The 14,112-nt window shown below is 56.5% G+C and overlaps 1 protein-coding gene and 1 long non-coding RNA gene across 4 annotated transcripts; both read right to left on the bottom strand.

Annotated features, from left to right (window-relative positions):
• Nucleotides 1-805: 805 nt before the first annotated feature.
• LOC128153891 (regulator of cell cycle RGCC-like) lies at nt 806-5,899 on the bottom strand. 3 transcript variants are annotated; one of them, XM_052813802.1, is made up of 5 exons: nt 5,824-5,899; nt 4,741-4,896; nt 4,075-4,155; nt 2,840-2,902; nt 806-1,471 (listed from the first exon to the last, which is right to left on the bottom strand). In XM_052813802.1, the coding sequence occupies exons 2-5, from the start codon at nt 4,892-4,894 to the stop codon at nt 1,464-1,466; spliced, it is 306 nt and encodes a 101-aa protein (XP_052669762.1). In that variant the 5' UTR covers nt 4,895-4,896; nt 5,824-5,899; the 3' UTR covers nt 806-1,463. The 3 variants fall into 3 exon arrangements, with proteins under 3 accessions (XP_052669762.1, XP_052669763.1, XP_052669761.1); XM_052813803.1 differs by having other exon boundaries at nt 5,828-5,850; XM_052813801.1 differs by lacking the exon at nt 5,824-5,899 and having other exon boundaries at nt 4,741-5,812.
• Nucleotides 5,900-9,176: 3,277 nt separating this feature from the next.
• On the bottom strand, nt 9,177-13,985 carry LOC128153779 (uncharacterized). The gene is made up of 2 exons (XR_008239101.1): nt 13,498-13,985; nt 9,177-13,467 (listed from the first exon to the last, which is right to left on the bottom strand). It is a non-coding gene; the product is annotated as an uncharacterized LOC128153779 (long non-coding RNA).
• Between the last annotated feature and the right edge of the window lie 127 nt (nt 13,986-14,112).

Raw genomic sequence — 14,112 nt, 5'->3', positions numbered from 1 at the left:
GGAGCAGAGCGGGTCCCACAGCACCCCAGGAACAGGTCCCCAGGGCCTCCTCCCACCGGAGCGAGAGGAGGGGGCAGTGGCTCACCCCCCCAGCAGATGGAGGTGGAAAGGGATGGACGCTGCCCTCCTCTCCCAGCCCCACGCTGTCCAAGAGCCAGACCCCATGCGAAGGGATGTCCAAGCAGCCGCCGTGGCCATTTTACCCACCTCGCAGCTCCTGATGAGCCCCCGCCTTGGCTGCGTGGCTCCAGCCCTCCTCTCCCCCCTCCCCAGCAGGGTCAGGGCCACCAGGCAGGCTGGATCCAGCAGCCAGGCTCCCTGCCGGCTCCTGGGATTGCTCCAGGGAGACCCAAGCTCACGGACGGGGGTTTGCCCCAGCCAGGCAGGGCATTTTCCCAGGGCGTCACAAGGCAGCAGGAGGGTTTGAGTCCTGGGGACACAATGCAGGGAGCTTCACTGATGTCCCCCCCGAGCAGACCCGGCTCCCTCCCTCTGTCCATCCATCCCTGCTGGCAGGGCCAGAGCTCAGAGCACAGCAGCCGCAGGCAGAGGGTAGCCCAGCTTTCCCCATGCTCTACCGCAGGCAGGGAGGACCGGGGGGTCCCCTACCCCCCTTCAGGCAGACAAATGCTGCTTAGTTTGCTTCCCTGAGGCCTCTGCCCCCCCATCTCTCTGATGCCCCACTGGGGGGCAACCCCAGGGTTAGGGCACAGCAGAGTCATGCCTGCTCCCACCCCTGCAGGCAGCTGCGGAGAAGAGAGGAGCCCGTGGGAAAAGGCTGGACACACACACACAGACAAGCACAGAGACTTAAAATCCCGTTTATAAAAACACATCCCCCCTGTACAGTGTCTAACATCCTTTTTACAGTATTTACAGCAGCAGTCAGGGCAGAGGCACTCGGGGTGCACGCAGGGGCCTTATCTGAGGCTACCTGTGCCAAGCAAAGGGCCAGCAGCGGTTGTCCCTGCCTGCGACAGGCGCTGCTGCGGGAACAGGTTTTCCTGTCCCGGGAGGGGACAGCGAGGTCTCACTGATGTGCTGAAAGCTGATCTTCCCTAAAAATCATCCAGGGTTTCTCCTCTGGCTTCAACAGTGGCATAGACACCCCCACCCCCCCAAACCCACTCGGTCACAAGAGCTGCCAGCCCCCCCTCGTAGGGCAAAGCCTGGTGCCCCCAGCGAGAGCTCGTCCCATCTCATGCTGGCAGAGTCCTGCCCTGCACGCAGGAGCAGAGCAAGGCCCAGCCACCATCACAGCCCAGCTGCCCGTCCCGTTGCCGGATCAGTCCCCGCTTGCGGCCGGCGCTGCCTTTCCCCGGCGCGGAGCAGCGTGGCACGGGAGAGATGTCGCCTACGCGGGCGGTGGGTGGCAGGGGCACAGGAGCAGAGGGTGCGTCGGGGAGGCACGGGGCTCGTCTGCTGCGGATCCTCCTCTCCGGACTCACCACCAAAAACGCATCTCACATCTCTGCAGGACAATCAAGGGGAAGAAAAAAAAAAAAAAAAAAAAAGATGGGTGAGATGACTGTTGCGGGGGGAGGAGGGCTGCACAGTGCACTGGACCTCCCCAGGTATCACCAGCAGCAGGGTCAGAGCAGAAATCTGTTGGGGGGGGGCTCTGGTTCCCTTTCTGCTTCACTGCCTCCCAGTATGGCTCAGGGCCAGCAGAAGCAACGCTTCCCCCCAGCCATGTCATTTTGGACACTCAGAAGGGAAGGGAACAGATACTGAGAACTGTGACTTTTGCAGCCTGTCTAGGGGGAAATACTTTTTTTTTTTTTTTTAAATCAAGTTCTCTGCTTCCAGCCTGTCACCCAGGGACCCCTTTGGAGAGGAATTGTGACCTCTGCCTCAGTTTCCCCAGCAAGGAAGCTACTGGGGACCAGCCACTCTCACAGAACTGCAGAGCTGCCTGGGTAAAGCTGCCAGAGATGCCCAGCACGGCATCACCACCTGCCCCAAGGGCAACTGCAGCCGAGTCCTTTGTCAGGAGAAAAACATCTGCAGGAGGAGACTACGACCCATCCATGCTCCCCGCTGGGATTCCCCTCTCTGCCACCGCACAGACCCTCTGAAGCTGTTCCCACTCCACAGACGCAGAAGTCTCACTCTGAGACCTGCCCACGGCTTTGCTCAGTGCTGACACGTCCCAAGGGGCACTACCACAGGCATGTGTTAGGTGGTACTTATCGAGTCTGAATCCTCACTTTCCTCCCTCCAGATGGGATATTTCCACAGGGCTAATTTTTTCCCAGGCTGGGGTATACCACAAGGAAAAAAACTTTTTTCCTTCTGCTCACTTTCCCCCACATCGCAAAGAAAAGCCTCTGAGCAGCAGTTGGAGGGATGCTGTAGGCAGAGAGCCACAAGCATCTGTACATCTTCCTGAAAATCTCAATAGCTCTGCAGGTTGCACTGTTTGGCCACCGTTTTTTGCAGGCCTTCTTCGTCAGGACCAACCTGGCCTTCACATCCCCAAACCCCTCCACCAGGACAGCCCTGCCACCTCCACTTCACCTGTTGGGGGAAACTGAGGCACCAGAGAGGGAAGACACTCAAGCAGTGGAATTTCTGCCCCAGCTGAAAGAGCTTCAAGGGGGATGGGAGGATGAGATCCAGATGAGCTCCCCCCCACCAAGAAGAAAAGACAGAAGAATTCCACCCCTGCAGCCAAAACCAGGCTCTAAGCTCCCTGCAGCGGGAGCCCCAGCTAGGACAGGTGCTGGGCCAGGCTCTGCCGAGCCAGAGACAGCGGAGAAGCCCCAGCCCAGGCGTCCTGCCACGCTGGATGCAGCTTGGGGCTCGGGAAGCGCAGGGATCAGAGCTGCGTATGTACCTTCCAACACTTTATCCAGATCCGCAATGAACTCCTCCAGCTCCTGCGTGTCTCCAAGCTTAGCTAGCAGAGAGAAACACACCGTCAGGTCTCTCCCATTCCTCCCCACCAGCTCTAATTTGGAAGAAGAAAGATCCCTACCCCTTGCTTCTAACCACAATTGCTCCAGCTGCCTGCTGCTTCTGTACCAGCCAAGTGCTGCCTGGCAGCAGTGGGAGGGGGTTACGGGGGGCTGCGCATGCAACGGGGCCTGATCCCTGCACAGCTCAGGAATAACCCCAGCCAAATGCCTCCGAGCACAGCATCCCCGTGGGTCAATGCATCTCTGTGGGATTACAGCCCACCCTTGTACCCAGCTGCCGAAGGCATCAAACAGCAGCACTGAACCTTTCCAAGCAGTTGCCCAGCACCACCTGGCTCTGGAGTCCGGCACTCACATGGGGCTTAAGGGCAGCTCTAGCATCACCCATCCCCAGGGCAGGGTGCTCCCCCCACCCCTGTGTGCACACATAGATCAGGGCTGGGAGTTATGGAGCTGAGGAGCAAGGGGTTTCACCAAGGATGCTGCTTGAGGGCAGCACTGGCAGGAAAACCCCAGGACTAACTCTGACCTGCAGACACACAGTATTTCCACCCCTTACACTCCCTCTGACCTGCAGACACGCAGCATTTCCACCCCCCACACCCGCCTCTGCCCTTCACAGCCAAAACCCCACACCTCCTCTGCCCCTGATCTCACGCCCCAGCTCTGGGGGTAGGATGGTGCCCACAGGTATCACACAGATCAGCATCCCATAACCCAGCCAGTGGCACTTCAGGCTCAACGTGGGGGAAAGCGGAGAGGCAGGGCACATCCTCCCACGCACACGAGGTCAGTCAGCAAGGGCTCAGCTGAGGCCAGAGCTGGATCGATACATGGTGGGAAGGGTGCTCACCTTCCCTGTGCTGTCTCATCCCTGCACGATTCTGTACTTCCCAGGTCAGGAACAAAGCCCCTCGCTGTGACCCTCCTAAACAGACCTCTGGCTCAGTCTAGCCTTGACTGGAAACACACCAATCCACCTTCATACCTCTTCCAGGATCCAGCTGGGACCCCAGGGCTCATTCCCACCTCCAAATCCTGTAGGGCCCCATTGGCACCCCCCACCCAGGGCAGCCCATCGCTGCTGAGCCAAGCCAAGCATGTAGAAGGAAGCCCTGGCAAGCTGCCCTTCAGACAGATCTTTCAGCCTCACCTTTGGAAGGGTAAGCATCGGCAGGGGTGTTGAGGTCCTCCTCGCTGGAATTGAGACTGCTCCCTGGGGACGTGCTGGTACCTGCAGATCCAAAGCATCAGTCACTGTCCACAACTACAGGCACCTTATAAACAAGTTGCAGGACCAGGGACCGATCATGTGCGTGGCATAGGGTCCTTGGTTCACCCTCACTCTTGGCCAGCCCATCTGCTCTCCCCCTGCTGCAAGGAATGCTTGGAAAAAGGGAACTGAGCTCCTCTGCCAGGCCAAACAGCACCCGAGGTTGCCTGGGCATGGCCACGGGGACCCCTCAGGGTTATTACAGCCAACTGGTTCCCCCTGAGCTCCTGGTAATCTCAAGCCTTGTGCAGTCCTGCAGCAGCCAACTCAGCAGAAGGAGCCCCAGCAGAAGGAGCCCCAGCAGAAGGAGCCCCAGCAGAAGGAGCCCCAGCAGAAGTTGGCAAGTCCTGTGCCAGGATCCAGTGGTCGTCACCCCATGCTACCCATCCAGCCCTCAAGGGATGAGTCGGGTGGGTAACTCAGAGGTGGGATCAGCTGGAAGCCCCGTGGTTTTACCATGGAGGAACCCCCAAGCTCCCAAAGCAACTCCATCCCGATGGACACCATCCTCCCCCAGGACCCCTCATTCCCCAGCCCCAGACTCACTCTCCAGCTCATCGATGCCGCTATCATACACGCTGTGTCCCGCTTTCCTCTTCAGCTCCTCCAGGTGCTGCTCATACTGACAGGCAGGGCCTCTGTCAAAGTCCTCCATCACCTCATCGAACTCCCGCAGCAGGTCACTGAGCTCATCAGCCATCGCTGGGGGCAAGAAGTCAGTGGAGGGAAGGGTTTGGGGCAGGCACCGGGCAGACAGCCCCAGCAAAAGCCTCTCGGGAACACTACCAGGCTGGGGAGGGGGCAGACCCAGGCTCCGGGCCCCCTCTCTGCGGGCAGGCTGCCAGCGCTCGCTCCATATAGCAAGTTCAGGGCTGACATTGCCTCTCAACCCCCCCCCTCCCCGCCGCAGAGCTCTGAGCACATCCAGCTCCCTGGACAGCTCGGCCATCCTTCCAGCTCATCCCACAAGTGAGCAGGGGCCCAACCCAGTAAGAGCTGGTCCTAAGCAGGCAAGGGTCTTGGTCCTGAACCCAGCTTCTTCCTCTGCCTTCAGGGGAGGTTACAGCAGGGCTGAACAGGGGCCCTGGACCATGCCGAGCCTGGGCGACCAGCAACAGCACAGCGCAGCCTGACAGCGGAGCAGGGCAGCCAGCCCAGCAGCTGCTCCCCAGGGATGTGCCGCTTACTCCCTCCGGATCCGGATCCGTCCCTGGGGAGGCGAGGCAAGGCTGGAGCGGTCACACAGAGACGCTTCAGAGAGCTGAAAATACCAGCATAGCCGGCGGAGAGGAGAGGGGCGAGGGCCAGCCCTGGGCTCAGGCTGCCTCTGAACCAGCACACGCGGGACGGGGCCACCAGTGGGTTTGTGGACGCGGCAGCGCTGATGAAAACTCAGGGGAAAACCCGACGGAACCCCAGGCGGCACACGGAGGGGGGGGGGGGCGGTGGCCACAAGCCAAAGCCGGGAGCCTCCGTCCCGCAGGCTGCAAACCGCGTCCTGCTCCCCGGGGATCTCCCCACGGGAGGCTCAGCAAGGCGGGGGGGGAATAGGACACGGGTGCAGAGACCCTTCGGGAGCCGGGCCCGGGGGGGGGCTCTGGGGAGGCACGGCACGGCACGGCACGGCACTCACCGGCGGCTCGGCAGACGGACGGGCTCCGGTGCGGGCGGCAGCAGCGGCGGGTCCCGCCGGGCGCGGCGGTTTTAGCCCTGGGGGCGGCCCCGCGCCGGTGGGGGCGGTGGGCGGGGCGGGGGAGGGGCGTGGCCGCAGCGCCCTGGAGGCTCCGCCCCGCCCCGCCCTGCCCCGCCCTGCGGTCTCCGTGGGTCACCCCCCCCCCCCCCCCGCCCCGTCCGTGCCCGGGCCAGGGTCTCCCTAAGGACACGGGGTCTGGGTGGCGGGGGGGTCCCCTCTCCCCCGCGGGGCTCGCCTCGTCTCCACGCTCTGATGGTGCTGGGTGATGCCCGGGGGCTGGGGACCTTCGTCCTGCGGAGCCCGGTGGCCAAAGCCCTTCCACGCAACAGCAGCCACGGGGGGATCTCCCGAGGCGGAAAGCTGGCTGCGGCATCTCTCCGGCCACCCCCGCCTCCTCCTTGGCCCTGATCCCTTCTGCACAGCGGGAGGCTGGTCCAGGCGAGCTTCTCCCTAGGCTGGAGATGTTCTTGAGATCCTCAGGTTTCCTCCCAGGTGCCTTGTTTCCTTCCCTGCATCGTTGTCCATCCACCAGAACATGAAGTCCTGTAGGATGACTTTGCCACTTGTGTTCGCTTTCCCTCAACCAAGTTTCGCCTCCTTTCCTCACAGCTCACCCCTCCTTCAGGCTTTCTGTGTACCAAAGTCACCTCTCAGCATGCCAGAATGGGCTTTGCTGTAGATTTTCTTTCTCTTGTGTTTTAACCTCTCCTATGCCTGCTTGCCCCAGGCAGGCCCAGCTGCACAATATTGCTTCGTAGTCTGCAATCACTTCTGCCTTTGTGTCTTCTGCTGAGGTCAGCCCTCTGCTACAGAGTTCCGGAGACAAGAGTAAGAGGTCCCCAACAAGTTACTTCTCTGCAGTTATGAGCTGTACCTTTTCTTCCCTGCCATGAATGAAAAGCCATCGGATCTTCTGGTGGCATTAACCCAGCAACTGTTGGGGGGGCGAGAAGGAAGGCAACGGAGGCAGATATTCCCTTGTTCTCATCTGCTGGTTTGGAAAAGGAAGATTCAGACTGTGCTTGCTTTTTATCGAGGCTACGTGCCGCTAAGTGCCTAAAATATCTTTAGACCATCACAGTAGACCATCTCTCTAGGTTTAGGATGCCTTGGTGACTTCAGGAGCCCAAGGCTTTTTGCCAGCTCTGAATCAGCCCAAGCGAGCATCCTCCGGTCGGGTGAGCAGGTCACAGGGGAGATGACAGCCTCTGGAGAACACAAGGGCACTCATGTGCTTTCTAGCTGTGCTGGCCTGGAGTTTTCTTTAGCTCTTAATCCTTCTGCACCTAACCACCAGCAAATGCCGACACCTTGGTGGCTCCGTAAGCGAGGTGATCCGAATGAGCTTCTCTCCTTCAGCTTTACTAGTGAGTTTTCAAGTCAAGAAGTTTGTGTCTGGGCAACACTCTACAACACACTCCCACGACTGATAGCTGCAGCAAGCAATCGCTGCTCAGCCCAGCGCTGAGTAATTCCAGCACCAACAGCTGGTGAACGAAGAGGTCCTCAGCCGTGAAACGCTGTCTCGCTGCTTGTGGCAAGAACAAATACTGGAACATCAGCCAGAGACCTTTGCCTGGTGATTTCAGGTTGTACTGGGGACCCTTCGATCTTTCCCGCAGAGCAGAGGAAGGCATTCACCGTCCCTTGCCATTAGCTGCTGGCTTGCGGATGGGGACAGTATTTCCTCATGGCGCTTTGATTTCATAGAGTAGAATTATAGAATCATTTCAGTTGGAAAAGACCCTTAAGATCATCGAGCCCAACCATAAACCTAACACTGCCAAGTCCACCACTAAACCATGTCCCTAAGCACCACATCTACACATCTTTTAAATACCTCCAGGGATGGTGACTCCACCACTTCCCTAGGCAGGCTGTCTCAGTGCTCGATAACCCTTTTGGTGAAGAAATTGTTCCTGATACCCAATTTCAACAAAACCTGGCTGCCTGCATGGGCTCCCATAGGTACAGGAGGGCAGGCATTACAGGGGAGAAGAGTCTAGTTATCACATTATTGCAGATGGAAAGTATCTTTACTGTTTATCTCCATTTTTTCATGTTCTGGGTAACCATACCCATCAACCAACACCAGTAGCATTTGGCAGTGTCCCTAGTTCTTCCCAGTGCAGGGTGGTGCAGGACATGATTTTGCCCCTTGCGATGCAGAACCAGTATTCAGCAGACATTGCACATCATTACCTGAGATGCCATTGGGAAGCTGTATTAGAGCAGGCTCACCCGCCGCAGTGGGAGTGACCCAGCTCTGGTTTGCTATGCGCCGGTCTGGAATATTCCACGGTGACTGACGCAGCCTGGCGAAGGCTGGGAACCGCAGGCAGTTCCTCTCGTGCTGGGTGGTGAGGATGCTCAGACAGCTTTGGGCTGCTTCTGCTCTGCATCTCTTGCTCTCCCTCCAAAGGCAAGAAACATTCTCCCGGTTGACCTGTGCTGCCCATCACCAGCAAAACACTGCCCTTGCTGCTCCTTCATCTGATGGCTCCTTTCAGCTGGGATGAACTCTCACTGACTTCTTAGGTCAAACAAAACCAAGTATTGATCCCGTGGTACCCAGCACTGCTTCAAGAGACTGGGGCAATATTACCTGCCAGGTGAGTGTGACCCTTTCCTCTCTGGATTTAAGCCCTCAGGCAGTTTCTCTGGTCTCAAAATAAAAATAAAGCAATGCTTTGCTTGGAGGAACTTCTTTTGAGTCATTTATGTTCTTTCAGTTTACCATGGGAACTTGAGTTGATAAGTGTTACATGATGTCATGTGATATGTTTACACATGTGCATATCCTGATCAGCAGTATAAGGGAGACACATGGGTTAAAAAAAATAAGAAGAAAAAGGATCCTGCTTTCTTTGCTGTTGACTATAAAATTACTCACTCACTCATGAATCTGAGTAACTGATCCTACTGTTGCAAGCTACTCCCTGTTGCACCCTTCTTAAGACCTCTAAGCTTGACTCTAGCTGTAAAAACCCCTCCAGCGCTGAGTGGCCCCAGACGGTTTTGGTGGTGTTGGTGCTAACAACCAGCCAGCAACCACCCCCAACAGCAACCCCCCCCCCCATGCTGACGCTGGGGGTCTAGGAACCTCAACACAGAAAATTTCAGATTGTTTCAAAAGGTGAAATCACAGGGGCTTGCAGATTCAGCTTGGGGAAGAGAGGAAAAGAGCCCAATGATAACTAAATCTGAAGCATAACAAAAGCTAACTAGCTTTTTCAGAGCCGGTCCGGAGCGATGCTAACGCTTCGTGAATGACAGTGCTTTGCAACTGATTTGTTAAGCTGGGTTTATTTTGTGAGGCTGAAATAAAACAAGTTATAAGCAAATACTTGTGCATGCCAGGCAGTGACAGCCGGTGTGCTTTTGAGGGAGGAAAAAAGTCTGCGTACTGCTCAGAGGAGGCAATTCCCGGGCAAAAAGCAGTGACGGCCGGTGCTGGCCTGCCCTCAAGCGGAGTTTTTAGCAATATCCCCATCGGCAGCGACAGCCGGTACTGAGCAGTTTTCAAGTCTTGCGATGCGGTGGTAGAAGTGCCCTACAGTGATTTTTTTGTATTTTCTGTAGTGAACGGAGGAAGACGGCGTGCTTCCCAGCGAGCCCCCCCCCCCCCCCGCGTTCTTCTGCCCACCGTTATGGTGGTAATGTAAAATAAACTTCAAAAGGACTTTGCTTGCAAAACAAAGCAAATAGCTGCCTTGTATTTCAGCATCCCTGTCCCATTCAGATTAGCATAAGCTGGATGGTGAATCTGTGTCCTGTGCAGTGGTATTTCTGAAACCAGCTCTGCAGTGCCTTGCACTTCTTCCCACCACCCAGTGGGAGCGGTGTGAAATAGAGTGTCAAATCTGAGGGCAGCCAGCCTGTCTGTCAGGGAGCTTCAGAGGGATGACTTGATGCTCTTGTACATGCCTGTTGTAATGCCCAGTGATGACCACAAACCTTTCAGTCACCTTTTAAATCCTTGTGTGGCTTCCAAGGGAGCAACATACAGAGAGCTCAACTCTACAGTCTTGTGTAGACCTGTTGGCCAAGCAGCTGCAACCCCCATGTCTCGCTCATCCTCAGATGTGGCATAGCTCTGCAGCTCTCTTCCCAAGTGCCATGAACATGTTAGAGTTCATATGTTATCACTACAATTTCTCCACACTTAGTTCTTAGAGAGAGGTATACGGCAAAAGCAATGGAAGAACAAATTAAAGCTCAGAGGAATCAAGGGAGAGAAGCCAAAGTGATGTTGGTAGCATCAATCTACGCCACAGCTGCTCTCCGAGTGACTCGCTGAGGTGACGGGGAATGAGGAAATGTTCGCTCTGCTTGGGTTTTCCTTTTTTGATACTGAAAAATTTGATCAAAAACACGCAATAGGGTCTGTGTGGAGTTCTCACCATTGACCTCCGTGCCAGATCGGTTGCTCTTGGTAGTAACGACAAGTCAAAGCCACACCTAGAAGCAGTGGCATCAGGTTGAGCTCTGGCCATGACAAGGCATGAAGTACCTTGCTGGTTTTGTGCTCTGCTTGAGATCTTAATGGCAGCCTTGATGCTTCTGGCTTCCTCCTTTATGAGCAGACCAGTAGCTGGAGCTGCTGAAATGCTTGGGCAGCAAAGTGCTTGTGATGTTCTCACGATGAACTAAAGGTGGGGGATGCAGGTTTGTGCCATCCCCATCTACTGTCTGTGGCCATCAGTCTTGCCATCACCACAGACAGGCAGTGGGCTCAGTGATGTCTCCAGGACTGCTAGCAGTGGTGTGCCGTCCTCCTTGTCTGTGTTCTTGCACCTCACAAGTTTCCAGACTTCATACCACCACTACTGCACAACTGAGCCTTTCCCTTTCCTCTTCCATTAGAATATGTTCCTTTTTGGTCCCCAAGGAATCCAATTTACAACACGCTTGCAGGGAAGTTCTCCCCGGGATGGCCCATCAATCACTGCACCTATTGAGCTTTATCCATCCATTCCCCATCACCTAGGACCCCGACACTTCATATTCCCCCACGACAAAAAAGCTGATTTGCAGTCCGGGTTTCAGGCTGGCAAAATGATTTGAGTGCCCTTTTGTCCAACTGAAGATATAAAGATCACCTGCTTTTTCTTGGATTCAAAATTCTTGGTGAACATTTGTAACAACTCCTCCCAACCTGAGGATTTGCCCCCTTCCCAATGTTTGCCCTCAGTGGGGACACAGAGAGATCCACCATCAAGTCACAGCCAACAGTTACTGGAACACCTTGTCCTTGTTAGCACGTTACCGTTAACGGACTCAAGCTGTTACAACTAACAGAAGATAACTAGTCACTCACACCACATGGGACCAACACCAGCCGTTGACTGAGGAGTGGAGAGACACGCTGACATGTCTGGGGCTTCTAGTAAGAAATTTGAAGGTGCCCCAGAGGGTCTGCTCTTGCAGCGGGTATAATCCTGTAGTCTGTCTGCACAGAGCAGCCCCTGCCTCCTTGGATATGGTGTTGGTAACACAGTTGATGGTCAAGTGTGCTGGTGACCTCAGAAACCTTCCGCAGACTCATGGTGTCCTGAGTTTATCTGCTCCTGCAGACTCAACACCACTGCTCATCTCTGAGCTTATCAATTCTCGGGAGGCTTTCACCAGCTATCTCTCAGCACACATTTCTCTCTTCAGCCTGCTGCTCTCCGGGAACTACTTCTCCACCCACCCTGACAGTACCCATCCACAGGGAAGGGACCTTTACAAAATAAGAGCTCAGCCCCGAGCAGTGCAGTACCTTGAGACAGGTACCATCCACCAGACAGATGCAGATGAGGCTATGGTGGAATACCTCCTCCCTCTCAGGCTAAGGGCACAGAAAGGCTTGTGCATTCGTTAATAATCCTCTTGATGCTACGAGGCATAGCCAAAGCCGTGAAGCTGTTAAGGCAGGGAGGCACACGAGCTGAGCCATGGGCTCCCTGCTCACAGGCAGAGCAAGACACCAGCATTGCTGGAGCACGCATCCACACCGACGTGCCAAGCATTTCCCCACACCTCAACGTGGCATTTGGCAAACCAGCCCAGCTCGCCTCAGACTGGTCCAGGGAGGAGGCCCTGAGGAACAGGGCCACCGAAGGGCAAGTCCTGACACAAAGGCAAGCCTTGGTGGTGGCTCCTCTTGAACCCTTGCTCCGCACGCTCCCATCCAGCTGCCTTAGCTCAGTTTGGTAGCGGGGGCATTTCTTTTCAAGAAGCCCCTGCGGGCTGCAGGAGCTGTTTCCCTGGGCGAGGATGACCCTCTGTCCATGGTGGGGGAATCAGAGCATCCTTAGGAGATCCCAAGGCAGCGGTATACAGCTCAACAAGTGAGCCCTTCAGCCACAGCTCCATGAAACTTGCTGCCATCTCAGCAACGTTCAGAGCTAGACCAGAACACCAAGGCCTCACGCTCGGAGCCAAATCACAAGGCTTGGGAAGGAGGGGTAGGCTGTCCCATATCTCTTGTAGGAACTGCTGTCACCTCCCCCTTTAGAGCCAGCAATGGGAGCAAAGGGCACACACTGGTCCATGGCTTGAGCTCAGCCTGTCCCAGTCCCTCCATCGCCTACTGTGCCGTGGAGCCAGTGCTCCCTGGGGTGCATCAAAGGCACCAGTAGTCCCCTGGGGTGCACCAAGTGAGATCCACATGATGGAGCCATTCCTGTGAGGCCGCAGGGGAAGGTTGCTTCCACACGGTGCTGGAGTATTTTTCCAGCAAGCAACCAAGGACCAAGCCCAGTGTGCGTTCTTCACCCCTCTCCTCCTCTTCCCTGCACCCATCACAGGCCCCATGGGAACCCAGGCTCCTTTTGGGGGCACATTTCCTGAAACTGGGGCAAAGCAGCAGTTCCCCAGGGCCAGTGCCATGAGCACGGGGCTGCCCCACGGGAGGGAAGGAGGCAGCCATGGGGCCCTGGAGCCCTTAGCAGGCTGGGAGGTGCAGGAGCACCCTGGGCCCAGCTCCCCTGTGGGACCAGTTTGGCCCGTTGGTGCATGGTTCCACCATGGGTCCCTCCTGGTCCTTCACTGGCACCAGGAAGTCAGAGGCTGTGGCCCCATGTGGCAACCCATGCCCTGGGATGTGACCCCCACAGTTGCTCCCATTCCCTCCTGGATCCCCTCACCAGGTCCCTCCTGCCTGGAATGTTGTCCCCGGTCTCTTCAAGGTGTGTCCAGGGGACACCAGCGTGTCCCCTTTATCCCACAATAAAGTCAGTCCTAGTCAGTCTGGAAGGGTTTTGGTTGGAGAGGAGCCACAAGGATCCAGCTCACGGGAGGTGGCTCCTGGGGTCAGTGGGTGACTAGTTTTAGGGTGCACAGGGGTCACAATTGTCCCCTGTAGTCTTCAGGCAGAGCACTGGTGGTGCAACCATTTTTGGATGTGACCGGATCCCAGATGATGCTCAGCCTCTTCCCAGCTGTCTAGGTGGAGCAGGACTCCTGGGAATCCCACTCTGGAGGCCACAGAGCCCCACTCAAACCCTGGCCTAACCCCCGCCAGAGCAAAGCGCAAACCCTCTCAGCTCCCAGCACATATCTCTGCTGGGAGGGCTCCCACCCTCACCCTAAACCTAACCCCAAAGACTACCCTCACCCCAAACCTAACCCCAAAGATTACCCTCACCCCAGTGTAAACTTCTTGTAACTCTAGATCTAACTAGACCTCATTTTTCTGTCCGAAACACTTCTCCAGCATCACAGCATTGCCTCAACTGTAGCATCAAAAGTGTCCCTAGTCTGAAAGGTTGGGCAATATCAAAAGACTTTCCCTGGCTCCCAAAGTCACCCGACCACCAATGGTTATAGATCAGGCAAGTCCTAGCCTTACCCCAACCCTAAACAAAGCCCTAAACCTAATCTTGAACCTTACTCATAACCCCAGACTTGGCTCCCACCCTACGCCCAACGCCCAGGCCCATCCACCGGCGCAGCCCCAGCCCTGCTCCGACTGCGCGGCCGCCACGTGCTGTCAGAACCTGCATCTCAGCCCGGACTCTGACCCGCATCCCCTCCTGTCCCCAGCACGGAGCTGGTACCCAGCCCCGGCCAGCGCCCGCTGCTCCCCCACGCAGGAGCATCCTGCCAGACCCAGAGCGCCGACCCCGGCTGCGATTCCCCAAACCCACATGGAACAAACCACTGATGGAGCTTTGGTCCTCCTTTAAACATCCCCGTCCCTCCTTGTCCTCCCTGAGCTGCAGTTCTGCCAAACACTC

Source organism: Harpia harpyja, chromosome 18 (genome assembly GCF_026419915.1).
Source record: "Harpia harpyja isolate bHarHar1 chromosome 18, bHarHar1 primary haplotype, whole genome shotgun sequence".
In the NCBI taxonomy this organism is placed as follows: domain Eukaryota; kingdom Metazoa; phylum Chordata; class Aves; order Accipitriformes; family Accipitridae; genus Harpia; species Harpia harpyja.
Note: the sequence above shows the minus strand (reverse complement) of the source record. Positions and strands in the feature narration are given on the sequence as shown.

Bases quoted from the DNA above. Each gene is read 5' to 3' on its own strand.
- LOC128153891 (XM_052813801.1), bottom strand. From the start codon at position 5,143: ATGGCCGAGCTGTCCAGGGAGCTGGATGTGCTCAGAGCTCTGCGGCGG. The intron at 4,156-4,740 runs GTGAGTCTGGGG...TTGGATCTGCAG, and splicing joins CGGCATCGATGAGCTGGAGA to GTACCAGCACGTCCCCAGGG. The intron at 2,903-4,074 runs GTGAGGCTGAAA...TCTCTCTGCTAG, and splicing joins CGATGCTTACCCTTCCAAAG to CTAAGCTTGGAGACACGCAG.